Raw genomic sequence first — 17,787 nt, 5'->3', positions numbered from 1 at the left:
CCTTGTCATCCTCGTCATCCTCGCATTCCCTTTCGCCCTCTATCTGTCGCTTCAACAAAGCCAGTACATCTGGCCGGACCCTTTCGCTGACGAAGCATACCCATGCTCCGTTTCACCACCTAACTGATCCTGTGGACAGTTCCCCTTGCCTTTACCGTCTGGCCGGTAACCCATGATACGATGCACGACGCATCCCCTTTGCCCTATTTTCCTTTCTTGATCTCTGACTCGGTGCGCAGTCGCACATGCGACTTATACTTAGATCCGCAGCTGCACGATCGTGCCCCTGCATGTTTCACTTCTTATTTCGATCTTTTGACTCACTCTCTTATCTAGCACGTTCTACCTAGACCGAACGTGCCTTCCTGTTATGGTCTTATCCTTTACCGATTGCCTCTCCCGGTAGTACGAGTTATCATCCACTAATACGTTTCCTGTCCTCTATATAAACTCGCTACCATGTACTATATTCCTTAACTTGAATCTACTTGGTTCTTGACCTCATACTCTCATCAGAGTGATCCTTCTGCCTCGCCAGCAGTCTATATTCTATCTTCTTATCTGCTCCTCGCAGATAAGCCTATAGTCTCGACCTTTGCTCATCGACTTCGTCGACGAACAAAGCCCCTGTTAACTAGTCGGACTTCTGTCCTTCTAATTAACGACGATCATTACGATTAACCTTCGGGTGTCGTAATCCCCGGCCGATATAGCTTATCATCTCGCAACCGCGTGACATAAGCTACCCGATTTGGACATAGGCGTTAAATCGTACTTGCCGAAGACACGCCAAGTACGACCCCTAACCTTGGGCTAGCCCAAGGACGTCCACAGACCGTTGCCGACACAAGCTCTGTTTGAGCGTCGCCAACAGATACCATCCAAGTCGTAACAGGAGACTTGCGACACGTCATGGCTCAACATGGTCACCCGCTCTAAAGGAGAAAGTTCGATATAGTATTTTGAAGGTGTGCTTACCTCTCTAATGTGTTTGCGGCATTGTATATCACGTGAAAGGTTCTAGGGCAGGCGATTCTTGCAAATACGGCACCAGTATGACTGCATGTTTGCGCAGATATAAAGTGAAGGCTTCACTTGACCACCTCCCAATGGACTTGACCACGTCGAATGGTATTCTGCGGAGTAAATATTCTAGCGTCCCTCCTATGCGCAAACCATGCCCTTTGAGGTTCCCCATTCCAATCTTTTTCAATATGCCACTGATTCTTTTCCAGAATTCGGTGCACGTCAGTGGCCTGAATCCTTTGATGTGTTTCCATGTGAATAGATGTCCATCAATTGGTGGATCATTGATTGCAAAGTGATGTAGGAGATGTTGGCATCCGAAGCGCCAGAGTCAAAGAAGACTGAGAGACCCGATGGACAGGCACAAGATGACGAGTAGGAAATGACAAGGAGCAGGTACGAGGCACAAGTCATTAATCAAGGGAGGTCAGGGAACGGAAGGAACAGGGAGTACCTGTTGACGTCAGGACCGAAATGGTCCAAAGTAAATTTTCACCTTCAAAATAATCGAGAGCGCTTACTGTATTAATACCAGCACCCAAACGTTACGAGCGTCTCAGTTCTTTCCAGAAACTGAGACGTGAGTCTATACCTTTATTGTTATTGTTACACTTAACTGACTCAGCATAGTTATTCTTACCTGTTAGGTACACGCTTCGTCAATAAGAGTTCTTTCCAGAAACTGAGACTTATTCTTACCTGTTAGATCGTTTCTATCCCACTCTACCTCTAATCTCTAGAGGTTATGAGCCCTGCCATGACCAATGATAATACGCTCCCCAGTACCACGTCGACTCTGTTCAATGTCCCAAAGTTAGCCGAAGATGGCACAAATTGGATCACCTACAAGGAAAGAACAATGATGGCGATAGGCACTCAAGGTTTGATGTGATATGCGGACAGTCGTGCAGTCGAGCCGATACCCTTCCTCCTTGACGAGAAGACGGGCCAGCCACTGAAGGCGGACAGTTCGACACCCACTCAAAACGAGATTGACGAGCTGGATAAGAAACTTGATGAGTATCTCCAAAAGAACTCACTAGTAAAACAGCAGATATTCTGCACAATATCGGATTGCCTCCTGTTGAGGAACCAAAAGTTCGAGGCCACGTGCAAAGTCTGGGCAGAGATCTGCCAGATCCACGAAGGCAAAACAGAACTCGTGCAGATTGACCTGCACAGACGCCTGCAGGAAACAAGGTGCAAAGAATCAGGTGACGTCAAAGCCCACTTCGCAGAACTCCTACGTTTGCAGGAGTTGCTGGCTGGCATGGGCGCAGCCATCCTCGATACCGACTTCCATGCCATCATACTTGGCTCCCTTCCTGAATCGTATTGCCCCCTCCTCTTGTCCATTAATGCCGCAGCAAAAATCGTAAAGACCCTGCTGATGTCCTATGAACTGATCAGTATTGTCACCGAGGAGTATGAGCACCGCCTACTCACAGAGCGCCGCCCCTCCAAGAAGTCCAAGGACTCGGCACTATCTGCCAAAGAGACCAAGGGAAAGGGCAGGAAGGCTTCGTCCTTGAGCTCCAAAGCTGATCCAGACGTTACGTGCTTCAATTGCGACAGAAAGGGGCATTACAAGATAGACTGCTGGAGGAAGGGTGGCAGGCAAGGAAGGACAAGGTCCCAACCAGCAGAGGTGGAAGGGGCAAAAAGAGACAGCCAATATGGCTGCAGAGGCTGAAATGCAGGATCAGTACATGTTCGTCACTGGCGGATCTCGCCAGCGTAGCGAAAGTCCTCAATGTACCTCCCAAAAGACGCGGCGCCATCGTGGATTCAGGGGGCGACGTCCCATTTCTGCCCTGATAGAGCCAGATTCAGTAATTTTACCCCAATCTCCCCGCAGGAGATACGCACCACAGATGGGTCCACACTTAATGCTACAGGGAGGGGCGACTGTGGAGCTAGAACTACCACTTGGTGAGAAACGAATGAAGGTCACCCTAAGAAATGCATTATATGCACCTAAAATGGCCTTCATGCTCATATCGACTCACCTAGAATCGCCGAGGCCGGCATGGCCATACTGTTTCGAGGGATGAATGTGCAAGGTCCTATCGCAAGGACCCAACCGCCGGGTGATCGCCGTGATCCCGCAGGTTGAGGGACTTTATAGTGTTGCAGCTGCCTGAAATACGCATCAGCATCATGCCAACATAGCAAAAGGCAAACTTACCGTCGATGAACTGCATCGTATACTAGGGCACGTGTCCCAGAGCGCAGCAGCGGAGGCTGTCAGGAAAGGAGTAGTCACGGGCGTAACGCTTGATGAGAGTTCGAAACCTACCTTCTGTGAGGCGTGCACCAAGGCCAAATCCACCAGGAAACCTTTTCCCGACGAGACCAAGATGCGCGTGCCAGCCTATGGCGAAGTGGTCCACTCAGACTTGTGGGGCCTGGCGCAGACTGCTAGCATAGGCGGCAGCCTATATTACATCAGTTTTACTGATGATTTCAGCCGTCAGACTCGCCTCTACTTCCTGAAACATAAGAGCGAAGCACTTACCGCCTTCAAGGCCTATGGGGCCTGGGTCACCAGGCAGGCACCAACAGCCGCCATCCGCGTACTCTGTTCGGACCAAGGGGGAGAGTACCTTAGTGCCGAGTTCGACACCTACCTCCGTCAGCAAGGCGTTGAGCGCCAGCTGACCGTGCACGACTCACCGCAGCAGAATGGCATTGCCAAACGGCTCAACCGCACGTTGGTGGAGCATGCAAGAGCAATGCTGCTCGCCAAGGATTTGCCCAAGTATCTGTGGGCAGAGGCCGTCAGCTACGCGACCTGGTTGAAGAACCGCTTACCTTCTAGAGCCACCCCCAGCACCACCCCATATGAACTCGTCCGGAAGACGAAGCCCGACCTCGCACAGGCCCACAAATTTGGCGCGAGGGTGTACGTCCATCTTATGGAGGCCGGGAAGCTGGAGGCGAGGGCTGAGGAAGCACTGTTTGTGGGGGTTGATGTGGAGAGCAAGGCCTATAGAGTGTACTGGCCATCAAAACGGAGGATTTCAGTGGAGAGGAACCTCACCTTTGCACCCATGGATGTACCAATTGCCGAGGATACCCTGAATGAGGGGGAGCCAGCCGTCACGTGGAACGACGAATACAACGACAACAGTAATAATAATAACTCACCTCGCCTTCAGTCTATCCCATCACCTCCTCCTGCCACCCCAGAGGATCCTCAACACTCTGTTACCCCTCCAGAGCCAAGACCCACGAGGCACAGGCCAGGACCAGGGTACTATGCCGCCCTCCATAAGGGGGAGACAGCAACTGTAGCCCATCATTCCCTGTTGGAGGCATCAGAGTTAGATCTACTTGACGAAGAAGCGCACATTCACCTTGCATTGGCCGCAGCCCAACCTGAACCGACTCTCCAACAAGCTCTAAACGGCCCCAATGGCATTGAATGGCAAGAGGCCCTGGACTACGAAATCAGTCAGCTTGAGAAGTTAGGTACGTGGGAGATAGTGGATGCACCACGCTCAGCCAATATAATCCCTTGCCACTTCGTACTTGCCACCAAGCGAGGACCCAACGGAGAGAAGTTGAAACTTTGCACGTGCCTTGTGGCCAACGGACAGCGTCAACACTATGGCGTCGACTACTTCGACACATTCGCCCCCACCGCAAATATGAGCACCATACGCACCGTACTGACGATGGCTGCTCAGTGCGATTGGGAAATCCACCAAGTGGATATCAAGAGCACTTACCTGTATGCCACGGTCCAGGAGGAGATTTATATGAGGGCACCACCCAGATACTTGAAGGCGGGGCAGGAGAGGAAGGTGTTGAGGCTGAGGCGCAGCTTACCAGGCCTGAAGCAGGCCGGTTATGAGTGGGCCAAAGAACTGGTGGGCGCATTCGCAAAACTGGGATTCAGCCGATTGAAGGTGGACCAAGCAGTGTACTACAGGTGCACCTCGAAGGAACATACCGTCATCACCGTGTCAGTAGATGACATGGCCGTCACCGCCAACCATATCTCTCATATCCACCGCTTCAAGGCTGAACTAAAGCGATTCTTCAAGATAACAGACCTAGGAGAGCTGAACTGGTTGTTAGGGCTAAAGGTAACAAGAGATTGCACCGCACGCACCTTAACATTGTCCCAGAAAGCCTACGTCGACACCATAGTTGACTGCTTCTACCTAGCTGATGCCAAGAATGCAATTACACCTATGGAAGTTGCTGCGAGTTTGTCAGTAGAGCAGGGACCGGGAATGGCAGCAGAGCTGAAAGCCATGCAGAATGTACCCTATCAGCGGGCCATCAGATTGTTGATGTACGCCACCATGAGTACCCGCCCTGACATCACCTTCACAGTTGCCACCCTATCGCAATTCATGCGCAATCCAGGGAGAGTGCACTGGGAAGCCTGTAAATGAGTGTTATGCTACCTGAAGGGAACGAGCGAATATGAACTCACCTTAGGTTCCACAGATGGAGGACTCGAAGCCTATGTTGATTGCCTTAATCGACATAGTGCGTAGAATGCGCTTGTCAGACATGCGTATACTGCAGCGTCACTTGATGCTGTTAAGTCCAAGTGCGAACAAATTTCGAGGATTAATTTGATGGAAAATGGTGCTCATTTTTCACGTTTGGATGTGGAAGGAGTGAGTTCCGCAGCTCCGTCTAACAGCTGCTTTTAACTGATCTTGCTGTATATTCCATGGTTGACCATGGAGCATGTGCCAAGCTTTGATCGCGTATACATAGTTTCCTAGCTGTTCTTCCAGAGTATGATCCTGTGCAACTCGCCACAAAGTTTAGAAGTGTCTTCATGTCTACAGGACAACACTGATCTTCTGGGACATTCCTCTCATCGCAAAACACATGAAATACCAACAGTCCTGCCCCATAACATTCTCTTGTTCCAACCGCCCATGATAAGCTCATCACTGTCAATACTCTCTCCAGATCCTCCTTGGTTATGGCTAAACGTTTCCCGTCCGGTCCCACAGCTACTCTGGATCTGAATGGAAACCAGAGCTTAAGCCGGTCCCGTGCCAAACAATGAGGGCGCAGCTGCGAGGGTATTGGTACTAAACCTGTTTTGTACGGTTGTGGTCTGATGATTTGCTCTTCAGGCAGTGCGGCTTTGAAATGGGACTCATTCCTCGCCCTGCTGCTGCTCTTGGCGGATGAAGAAATGGGAATCTGCGCCATATCGGATCTCTTCACTGTCGCTTGTGCCGGAATCGATGCTAACAGGTCTATCGTCGGCGTCATCAAGACTTCCTTCTGTATCACGGTCAAACACTTCGTTGTAACTGGTGTTCGTGTCAGAGAGGAAGGGTCTAAGTGCTTCTGGGATGGGGAGAACGGGGAGAAGGAGTTTGGCGCTGCTATAGATCCCTCTGGATGGTCCATCTGCTGGGTTCTGTTCACTTGTGACGTACGCTGGATGGAATGAGTAAGCCGATCCGGAATCGTGGATAAGGTCGAAGATTCGTCTAAAGACGGTGTTAACCGCTGTATTCCGACTACATCCGTTCTTCCATCCCTCGATAACTCCTTGGTTGTCCCCAAATACTCTGAAGTGCCTTTCCTTTCTTCCCATTGCGATAATGTACTGAGTAAGGAATTCAAACCCCACCGCTTCGGCCCAACCGATGTCCTTTTGACCTTTGAGTGTCTGCCATCCTTCACGCAAACACCATGCTCGCCATCTGTCTCTAATGATGATAGCAATTCCAAAGCTCGTGCTGGCATCTGAATATGCAGCTGGATTGAATAATGTAAGCGGTTTGGGAATGACACAACCGACAAACAGATTCCGTAGCAGCGTTTTCCACCAGTTGAGATCACCCTCAAGGCTCTTAACTGGTCTTCGTGGGAGAAACGGTTTATCCACCGCGAGGTGCAGCATCGCCTCCAGTGACGTAAGATATGCGCATCCCCTGGGAACAACGAGCATAGTATGTAAGAGCTTATCATACAGTTGCTGCACGTCGAGGAGAGTATGCAGTGCTCTGTTGCGACCATTGCTCAATCGCTGTGAGATACTTTTGTTTCTTTTCTTCCGCCAAATATACTCTGTCTTGCGCCAGATCACAAATGATCCCAATGTAGGGATTCGAGTAAGCAAAGGTTTGTCTTTGAGAAATTCCCATGGAACGCCAATATCTTCTGAGACTCGGTCGATGTCCGATAGGTTGCACAAGAATCAAACATCTTCTGCCGATCTAACTGACGTCCCTGACAAGTCTGCAATAGAGAATCGACAATCCTCATCGAATTCCTCCAGGGTTCCATCTTCGAATATGTGTCCCCCAAACCAAATCCTTCCTCCATCCTGATGCTGTCCTCTCTCTGTAATGTCTCTATGCCATTGCTCTCTCCTTTCGTTATATGCTGCAATATGTTCTTTAAGAATGCAAATAAAAACATGATCGTCGACACATCTCAACGCTGGCCTGATCCCCTTCGAGCGAAATATGTCAAGACAAGCGTCTGCCAGGTTACCATAGGCTCCGGCTGATGGTCGCAGGCCGAAGCACATGCACGTGTCGATGCAGAAATGTTCTTCTGAGATTTGCACGATGGCTCCTGGCCATTGCGAATGGTGAATTAGAATTGTGCAGATAGGCTTTGGAGACGTCCCTGATGGCGATCTGAGATCCTGGTGGAAGCCGGCTGATTGTGAGCGCGAGCACGTGAAAGGTGCCCCAAGTACTAGGAAAATCATCTGGATTGATGTACGAGTTGATTGATGCATTAGGAAATTTAGAAGAAGTAGAGTGTGGAACTGAATAATTCTGTATGACATGATACCATCCAGGACGTCCCGGTTTGGGTATAATGGAGAATGGAGACAACTGAAAAGGTCCAATGAGATTCTCGACTTCATCAGCTTCGAGCAGACCAATATATCTTCCCTTCTTAAGTTCCATTTGAATAATAGACTGAAACTCTCGCTCATATGTACCAATGGATTCTTTGTTCGGCGGCATTTGTGTGACTTTAATATTAGGGATGTTAAGAATGAAACCGTTGCGAAGGCTGTTAGGAATGTGTGCATATCTGTCGAGCAGACCTGCTCTGACGAGATTGCATTCCAACCTGTCTGGATTGTATGGTGTGACTGCCTTATGCTTTCTGAGCTTGAGGACAAGCCTGAGCTCCATGGGATGCACTGCCGCACCCTGAACAAAAATGCCTTCGGTCGTGGGTGGTGTCCAAACAGCCTTTGACTCTTTGCCAGTCACTGCAGACTGGTCTCCTGTCTCGCATGGTGAGTACTTTGCTGATTCATGCACAGAGAGTATTGTATGATTCATCCCAGGGTTTGGACGCCTTGCACTCGATAATCCTGTGCGGGTTTCGTCCGAAACAAACAGCACAGGCAGATAGAACACCTCTGCCTGTGCCTGGATGAAAATCCTGCCTAGGTCTTTTGGCTCTGTTGCCATACTTGGGTGAAGCTGTGTGCTTATGCGACTCTCTTGAGTCTCTGTGCCTGGATGCGGACATAACCCATTGTTCTGACTGAGCGCATGTTCGGCGCATTATATTGTGCAACATAGGCGTCGTGTAGCATGTAGCGTGAGATGCGCGATGCAAGGCATGTGGTGTGAGGCATGTGGCATGAAGCAATACAATGGTGCGACGATTTCATGTCGTATCATATGAATTTTTAAGTGCGCGACAAAAGAAACAATGCGATAAAGATGAACATAGAACATAATAGAATATTATTATAAACTGACCTTATGATCGTGCACATTGTCTCTCTTGAGCCGTTCTTCCCAGTATACTTTCTCCCTCGTGTCTGCCAGTACTTTTTCGTTAACCGTCAAAATGTTATATGGTCCTGTCGAGGACTTCGCTGCTATGTGCCAGTGTCTGTGTTGCTTGGCCTGATAGACCAAAAGAGTCTTTTGCACTATTGGGTCGCGCAAAGAACAATACTTGTGCACCTGTATGTTCCTCCAGAACAGTGCCATCATTCTGATTCGGTCTTCCGGCCAGTTTGCTTCTTCCAAGGCAACTAGAAAGCAAGGACATGCCTGACAAAATTCCTCGAACGGTAAGTTCTTGTCATTGATAACCAACTTAGCATTACGCACTGATGCCAAAGAGATCCAGGCTGTAGATCCGTCCGCCAAGGTTGATAGAACCATGGCGTCGTCGTCTATAGTCTTCTTGATTGACACCTCGTCTAGCCCATCATTTGTGAAATACCACATTTTGACGTATTCACCTTTGTCTAGTTTACGAAGAACGTACGAGCAAGGTGTGACAGATGGTTCGTCTGGAATGCCCGTGTCCAGGATTGGAATATACTTATGTTTATTCTTCTTCCTTTCCTCCTTGCGTGCGGCATCTTCTTCGTCGATGCGTTCTTGTTCAACTCATTCCTGTTCGTCTTCTTGTATCCTTTGTGCATGCTCCCACTGCTCTCTGTCCTCAGCTAACTGCTGCTGCCACAAGAGTCTCATTGTTAGTTTGCCATATGTTCCTGAGTAATTGAATTGCTTGTTCTTCATCGATGTTCTCATTAATGAGTTGTGCTCTCGTGTTCGCAAAGTTAATTGATGCATAGTCCAGACAGATATTGAAATTTGGATCGTTTCGAATTCTTGGCATAATTATTCGAAATTGTCTGACTGTTCTTTTTGCGACGAAACGAGAGCGTTATCAAGCAGTGGAGGCGTTGTGAGTACTAGGTAGAAGTACGAAACAAGAAGTGTGAGAAAAACTCGAGAGGCTGTGTCGCCACATAGACCTCATTCTACACGCGTTCTCGAATCTCGATCTTGCGTAGAATACAACTTAGAACGTTAGGTGACTGACAAGCGGTTAATTCTGCGATCCATTTTGAACTCGTCGTATTAAGGTTAGGGTTTCGCTCATTTTCCGGCCAGTTGACTGCGCTCCTAGCTTCATGTGTCTGGTGGTTGGACGAATCGCCACGAGGCCAATTCGCCCGCATTTCCTCAAGTTAATCAAAAGTCGCCATTTTTCCCAATCTTTGAAGAACGCTATAATAGCACAGACCTCAAAGCCTATTCAAAGACTCTTCTCTTGCTAAAGACTTCGTTTCCGCTCTGGGTAGACTCAGCAAAGTCCGAGTCGTTATATAAAAAGAAGACTTGCGAAGAGCTGTATCGGTGGCAGGTGCGTCGCTCAAACTCGTCGATGCTTCTTGTTAACTGCAGCAGTAAATAGGCTTAAAATGTGCACAGACCACTCTTCGTTCTGCTCGACGGCCCTCTTTATGCGAACGGTCACCTTCACATGGGTATGCAAAGAACATCATATGAAAATCCGCGATAACAATATTTTATTTCCAGGACATGCTTTAAATAAAATCATAAAGGACATCATTAACAGGTACCAAGTCTTGACAGGTCAAGTGAGTTCTTCCTTCTTACTATTGAATAGTAACGCTCATCCGTCGAAGCTATCATCCTGGCTGGGACTGTCATGGTTTACCCATTGAAAATAAGGCACTACATGAGTTAAAGGCACGTAGTTCTTTCCCTCTAGCGATGTCGCGTCGAATGAATATGAAATTTAGAAGGATGCTCTTTCATTACCACCCAATGTCATACGCGCCGCAGCCAGAGAAACGGCAGAGCGCGAAATGACGACGCAGCAGGAAGAATTCGAGCACCTTTGCATAATGGCCGATGGGAGCCCAAACACGACCTTTCGTACACTTGGTATGACTTGAGACGCATCTATGGCTACATTTTGACTTACAGACCTCTTCCTGAAGACCATGATTATGAGATTCGTCAGCTTCAGGTATTTCAACGAATGGTTGAGCAAGGTATACGATTTCTTGTCTCCTGGCACACAACTTTATTATTCATTCATATACCACGTAGGTCTAATTTATCGGCACTACCGACCAGTACATTATTCTCCCTCGTCGCATTCAGCTCTTGCGGAAGCGGAGCTCGTCTATAACGACGATCATGTCTCGCATTCAGCCTATGTGACCTTTCCGTTGGACTCGCAGACTAAAATCGCGAACATTGCTCTCCGAGAAGTCTTAGCTAAGGCACCTTCGGCAAGTTTGCTAGTATGGACTACTACACCTTGGAATCTCACAGCAAACATGGTATGGATGACTTTCATCAATCTTAACATCCTCATAGATATTCTTTCGTTAGGGCATTGCCGTTCATTTTCGTGCGCTCATCTGTCAAGGAAGATTCTCTCGTTGTTGCTAAAGATCGTCTCGTCTCACTGAAGCACATCATTGGACCCTACGAAGTTATTGCTGAAATCAAGGCACAGATCTGTTAGGCGCGCAATTCCGCTCCGTCTTCTCTTTGATCCACCCGTCTGGCTCGGTGAGCGCAAAGATCATTGCGGCGGCTCATGTCACATCGGAGTCTGGATCCGGTCCGGTGCACTGCGCTCCCGCACACGGCGCAGAAGATTACCTGGCGTTCCGATCGCTAGGTCTTCTGCAGGGCTCCACGGATATCATTTGTCACGTTGACGATGCTGGAAAATTTTCCCTTGATGTTGCTCATGTCGTAGGCGAAGAAGCTGCGTGAACACTAGTAGGACAAGAGGTACTCAAGGGTGGAAACAAGGCTATTGTCAACCTGCTGGAGTCCACCCGCAATAGACTAGAGTCATTCGTTCGTTCACGTTCTGAATAGTGCATTTCTCGCCAGCGAGTGTGGGGTGTCCCGATCCCGGCTCTACACCACACCCCAACAGATACCGCTGTCCTCTCATCCGGATCCCTCACTCACATATTACGTATTTTGTCTGAACGGGGCGTGGCTCATTGGTGGGAAGGTCCAGTTGAAGACTTCCTTACCCCAGAGCTACTCGCCAAATTTGCAGGTGGACCTGAAGCTTGACGCAATGGCACGGGCGGAATCTATGAGAAGAATCCGTAATTCTGCTCGGTTTATTCTTGGAAATATTGGTACAACTGCTCAACGAAAGCACTTTGTTTCGGTTGAACGCAGCGAACTGTGCTTGGTCAGTTCACGCATTCAATTGATGTCTAATAGTAATACCAAATTTGATTTTTGCGACAGGCTGAGTGCTTTGTGATGAACGAGCTTGATCAAATTGCTGCAGAAGGATATGCAAACTATAACTTCCCAAAAGGTGGGAGCTCATCGTGTTCATGGAATTAACATGCTCACCCCGCGCTAGTCATGACTTCCTTGACCAACTTTGCAAACCTCACGTTGTCATCGCTCTACTTTGATATTACGAAAGACTGCCTCTATGCCAACGACATTCAAAGTGTCGAGAGACGGGCAGTTGTGACAATCCTTGCCAAAGTGAGCGCTATCCAGTGAGATTATACGGTTGAACTAATGTTCTTACCAGGTTCTTGACTCTATGACCTCCGCAATGGCCCCAGTGCTCCCTTACCTGGCGGAGGAAATCCACACTGCTCTCCATGAAGGTGATGAAGCTGTGTCCCAGCTATCTGTCTTTGCGAAGAAGTGGACTCCTGTCGTGAGTATTGATGTCGCAGTTTGTACTTTCCCTAACACTCTTGAACCAAATAGAGCACTGAGTGGAGTGATCCGCATGCCGAACAAGACATGGCTAATTCGCTGAGGATGCGCAGTGCCGTGCTATCTCTTTTTGAAAAGGCTCGAGGAGACAAGTGAGTGCCTGATTCTTTTTTGTGTTCATAGTCTGAGCATGTTTCGATGTAGGCATCTCAAGAGCTCTCTAGAAGCTGAGGTCGATATTATCTTGCCCAACAATATATCTGTGCAACCATACTTACTACAGTTGATCAAACGCGAAGGTGAGCAGCTTGATCTTCCCGCTTTTCGTAAGTGAACGGTATTTGCGCGCAGAGACGTTCCTAAAGACGCTTTTCATCGTCTCTGATGTCACTATCACGGATGAAGGCTCTCTTGGCACTAGTTCATTCGCGTGGTTCTATGTTTCCTCAATGGACGTACCCGGTATGTTCTGTGTTTTTGAAAGCTGTTTCTGGTATTCATTCGCCTTATTTCTTCTACGTAGACTCGGACTTTGAGCTGTCAATTCGCGTTAGACCCGCATCTTCGAGCAAGTGTCCACGGTGCTGGACGTATACTCGTGAAGAGGAGCATGATTTATGTCCCCGCTGTGAGGACGTTGTTCGAAACGTGGATTAGATCGTTTCTAGCGAAGATGATACATGCATGTATGTAGATTACGATCCTACATAATACCCGTCAGTCCCTAGTATACCTCCTGTGATAAACTGCAAATTAGAGACCACCTTTAGGTCTTAACCAATAAACTTCTCCCAGTTGCTTTTAGCAAGGGATTTGAATGCAACATAATATTGCAAGGCGACACCCCTGTATTCCGGTACCTCCATGCCTCCATCATAGTCACTGGGAACCTCGCATTTCAACACCTCAGTCCTATCTGACGGATATTGACAGGTAATGACCGCATCACTCAACGCTTTGGTAACAGGCACCAAGTAGAAGGTGGGGCGCGTCCCAACCATGGTGATGCATGGCATTGTCATGACATCAACTGGATGCAGGCCCCTCTCTTGCTGCTTGCTATTGTTGTACTGGTAGGCTGCAATGGCTGCTGCAATAATATATGCTTCGACATTTGAGCGACCTGTCTCCGTCTTGTTCATTTGTAGAAGAATTAGCATCATTGATTCAGTATCCACCAAGCATACGCTTATCTGCGCGACTTGGCGGATATTATCGCCGGTTACCGATGGGATCGGGTATGCTGAATACATGCCATACGGGCCTTCTGTAAAGCCAACTGCAATGAGAGCCTGACGAGCGAATTCGTTGATGCTTGGTACACGAATGTTCTGAAGATCATAATTCGGCGTGATGGAAGAGTGGAGATACCCGAGAAAACGGTATATGCTGCAGGAGATATTGACATCGGAGCGCATGTCTAAGTCAGAGGTGGCGAGTGCAGGATCAAGGCCTGCCATGGTCAGGGGCACATCTGTCTCCTGGTGAAAGAATTGCTGTGATGATACGGCAGTGACAGTTATGTTGTATGGGATCAGCTCATTGTCATCCCAGTTGCCGCATGATTTTGCAGAACGGATAATATTGGCCATGGTGTCTTTCTCATTATATAGGGGTCAACTTGTCAGAGAAATAAGAATGATCAACCAGCTGAAAAATTCCTTCGCCTTGGTTAAGTTATGTCACAGCTGTGTCTTAATTTGTGCAGGAAAAATGTCGGTGTAAATGCCGCGCCGAAGCACAAGTAGAAAATGACCTTGCTCTTTGCAAGCAAGGTCATATGGTATGCGATGGACTATGTGCCAATAATAAACAATAATAAATATCAATAAATTATCAGAGCAGCTGCGTATCACAGCAGATACACTATATGTAACATTGCTTGACACGAATATTATTACTGCGATGTGATGGAAAAATCCATGCAGGCCAGTAAGGTCAGATTCGGCAATGCCGAATCCTAGTGAAACAACCACTGATCAGCGAAAATGACCTGGCCAGTCTCCACTTGCCCATGGTTATATAAGCAGGCTGGTCCTGAGTAGGGAAACACACGGGTATGGGTAACACCGCGGTTATATGCTAACGGGTTTGGCGGGTATGGGTACGGTGTACAATATTCATACCCTTGGGCACACCCCGACCCTTTACCCACCTGTGATTCTCATGTAAATACTCTTGTTATAGGTGATAGCAGATGGGTATCGCACCTCTAAGGTGAGGCAGTTTCAGTGGATCACCGCCTCCTTCAATATCTCCTGGATAAAGAGGGACTTGACATGGCAACAGGACTATAGGAATGACTGCTGTCAGCATATTGGCAAATGACATGACATGTTTCTCGTGTTGGCTAAAAATATCCAAAACTTCGAGCTCACTGTGTGATGCGACGAGCTCGCAAATCTCATGTTCAAGTAATCAGATCAACACCGCATTTTAACGATACGTGCACTTGAGAACATATATTTTTGTCCATAAACTAGACTATGGCAATGGACCAGTACTACTACTCAGCATCTTCAAGTCTGTCTGATGACTCAACAACTTCAGAGCTCTTGGGAGCTTGGCGAAGCTGTGGACCAGTTCTTTTCGCCTTCTTCGACACTCGCTGATTTTCCTGACCAGCCTGTCCTGCAGCTGGAGCCTTGCACTTTTGAGGGACTCCAGAGTCTGAACGCTTCTTGCATGGCTTGCAAACAGTTTCACCAGCTAAACGGTGCACATCAAGTTCAGCTGCATGGGATTTAACTTCAGCTGGTGTGAGGACTGTCCAGTAGCAGATATGACTCCTGAGTGCATCTCGAAGCTTCTGAATGTCACCAACTGTTCCAATGTTCGAAGGACTAATGAAGTTGACCCTGTGGGGCCATCCTACAAGGCGCACTCCATATGTTTCGACAATTGTGGTTTTGTAGTTATGGTAGTTCATGACGATATCCTTTTTACTGGTCACTGCAACTGAAAACAGTGTCAGATGGGGTCAGCACATGCAAAACAACACAATTGCTCACACAACCCTCGGAGGATCATTTTACGCACTTGCTTTCACATTGTCTCCAAAGATTTGCATTCATTAAGATCTGCACAATATTCAATGACGGCTAAGCAAGTATATATAATGTATAGACTTACTCTGATTCTGTGTGCACGCCCATTGTTCATATTGACGCAGAAAATCTGCTATCAGATGCTCGTAAACATCTTCCCAAAAGTCTTCTGTATTGTCAGTGCCATGCATGGTGCTTTGAATTGTGTCGTTGATGTGACCACAGACGACAAATAATGTTGCATAGATGCTGGTCCGAACATGTAGGTCGTCCAGCTAGTACGAGTTTAGTTTGGTTAGTTGTAGGTAGATGTAGTCAATATTTTTTTTTAAAAAAAAACATACCTCTTTCACGATTCTTTCTGTTGTGGCTAGCACATCTTGTGCAGCCACAGAATTATTTGCATGAAAACCAAGTGCCTTCTTGGCGTGATGTTCATTGAGGGCTGCCTCTATGTAAGCTGCCTTTTCTTCTTCTGTCAATTCTTTCATTTGAGAGTCATGTGTGACCATCTCATGGAGCTCAGCCAATGTGTAACGTGACCCTGCAGGTTTGTCTGAATGACATAGAATAAGCAGTGATATCATATTAAAAATATCAAAAGACTTACCGGTGTTCAGCTCCTTTGCCTTCGCATGAATAAGCGTGTTGGATCAACCGGGGCTTGTGGGAGTTGTGGTAATTCATGTGGATGCCAATGATGTCATTGATATATTTTGGGGTGACATTGTGAGTTCGGGCAAGCATTTCTATTTTCACCCTCTGCTTGTTGAGGAACTCGGAGATACCATCATGTAAGCATTTTGTTGCCTCCCTCTTCTGGTCCCTCTTGATCTTCTGCGATGCTTTTTGTGTGCCTGTCAGCCGAGGTGGTGGCATCCGAGGACGAATAACAGGTCGTGTGGGATTGCATGCTGCCAAGGTGGATGAATTCCCCTCATGAAGTGGCCTGGCACAGTTGGCACTTGGTGAGGTTTGATAAGGGGTGGAGGTTTTGGATGGGTGGGGTGATGGTGTGCGAGTGGGAGAGTCAGGGAGTGAGGAATAGGCGATGAATGCTGGAAGGAGCAGCAAGTTGGTGGGTGTGTCCTCTTCTTTGGTAAGCGGCATAGTGTAGAGCGCTGGGTCCTCCCAGTTAATATCATTGAACGAGGGAATAGTGAAATTACTGTTAGAATCAAAGTTGTTCACTGGAAAAACATGATCCATTGTAGGTGCAGTGGTGAGGAAGTGTTGGGGTGCAGACACACAGTGCTGAGGTGTAGATGTGCCTACAATAATTTACGCGATGATGCAAATAAACAAGCCGCGATGTGTCAGGTACATGAGGCACGCAATGAAATTGAAAAGACATACATTCGTTGCATGCCTCAGGTCCCTGTCTGCTGCTCTTTGAGTCCCAACGCCAAGCATAGATACCACTAGGAATTCCAAGCTTGTTAGCACTAAGCCCCACATCAGCAATCCGCTCACAATGACATAGTCACTTGCCTTGCAGAGGTGATATATTCATCGAGGCAAATTCCGAGCTGATCCAACAAATTTGCTGTATATTTGTTGAGGTTATTGTCAGCCTGGTTTTTCGCGCTCGGAGCCCAACACCAGCGGGTCATGATATATGGGTTGTTGAAGAGATACCACAGTGTCTTTGAGTTAAACCTAGGGTATTCAAAGAGACACCATGATATTGTTGAATTGAACCTACATGTCAAGTTTTCATTGAGAGTGAACATCGACAAGTTACTCACAAAATGACATAGAAACAGCCATGTCCTGCTGACTCAGAGCTGAGCAGAACGTGAAGATTGGGGCCTAATGTAGTCTGGAAAACAATCTGAAATAGAATAGAGGGGTGCATGTCACAGCAAGCACAACATAAGGCATGCATGGCAATGGTGAGGCAACTTCAAGAGCACAAACCTTGGACAGCCTTGGATCCACAACATTTCTAAATATAGTAGTTGAGTTGAGCAGAACCTCTGCGCAAGATAGCTGCTGTCTTACTCATACCTTCCAATGACAGATACTGTCAAAACATATATTGTTTTGATTGTCACAAGACAGTGACCATATCACCTGTACCTTCAATTTTTCTTGCAGATCAATGATGTTGTCAAGAAGAAATTTGTTATCAATCATCAGTATCTCGCCAGAGACTGTCTCTCTTTTCTTCAATTTTGCAGCATGGTAAGCTCAAACACTCGCACCTGTGTTGATTCATCTGACACTGGAATTCA

General features: G+C 47.6%; 4 protein-coding genes across 4 annotated transcripts; 1 reads left to right on the top strand and 3 right to left on the bottom strand.

The window, feature by feature from the left end:
- Positions 1-8,750: 8,750 nt before the first annotated feature.
- EDB93DRAFT_1096304 (uncharacterized protein) lies at positions 8,751-9,389 on the bottom strand (the record flags this gene model as incomplete). The annotated part of the gene is made up of 1 exon (XM_041446769.1): positions 8,751-9,389. A coding segment is annotated over one exon (639 nt), but the record flags the coding sequence as incomplete, so codon positions are not given.
- Positions 9,390-10,681: 1,292 nt separating this feature from the next.
- On the top strand, positions 10,682-13,160 carry EDB93DRAFT_1256854 (uncharacterized protein; the record flags this gene model as incomplete). Its single annotated transcript, XM_041454014.1, has 13 exons — positions 10,682-10,721; positions 10,778-10,831; positions 10,890-11,125; positions 11,178-11,196; positions 11,305-11,566; positions 11,679-12,009; positions 12,069-12,141; positions 12,190-12,320; positions 12,370-12,501; positions 12,555-12,655; positions 12,708-12,802; positions 12,855-12,965; positions 13,027-13,160. The coding sequence occupies 13 exons, from the start codon at positions 10,682-10,684 to the stop codon at positions 13,158-13,160; spliced, it is 1,719 nt and encodes a 572-aa protein (XP_041301170.1).
- Positions 12,780-13,771, bottom strand: EDB93DRAFT_1185866 (uncharacterized protein). Its single transcript, XM_041450801.1, has 2 exons — positions 13,027-13,771; positions 12,780-12,965 (listed from the first exon to the last, which is right to left on the bottom strand). Exon 1 carries the CDS (start codon positions 13,754-13,756, stop codon positions 13,277-13,279), a length of 480 nt encoding a protein of 159 aa, XP_041301169.1. The 5' UTR covers positions 13,757-13,771; the 3' UTR covers positions 12,780-12,965; positions 13,027-13,276.
- A 1,238-nt stretch (positions 13,772-15,009) lies between these two features.
- Positions 15,010-16,759, bottom strand: EDB93DRAFT_1256852 (uncharacterized protein; the record flags this gene model as incomplete). Its single annotated transcript, XM_041454013.1, has 5 exons — positions 15,010-15,461; positions 15,636-15,825; positions 15,895-16,106; positions 16,161-16,179; positions 16,310-16,759. The coding sequence occupies 5 exons, from the start codon at positions 16,757-16,759 to the stop codon at positions 15,010-15,012; spliced, it is 1,323 nt and encodes a 440-aa protein (XP_041301168.1).
- Positions 16,760-17,787: the final 1,028 nt, after the last annotated feature.

Source organism: Suillus bovinus, assembly GCF_016758785.1.
Source record: "Suillus bovinus strain UH-Sbo-P2 chromosome Unknown EDB93scaffold_141, whole genome shotgun sequence".
NCBI lineage: Eukaryota > Fungi > Basidiomycota > Agaricomycetes > Boletales > Suillaceae > Suillus > Suillus bovinus.
This window is presented reverse-complemented; position numbering and strand designations above follow the sequence as displayed.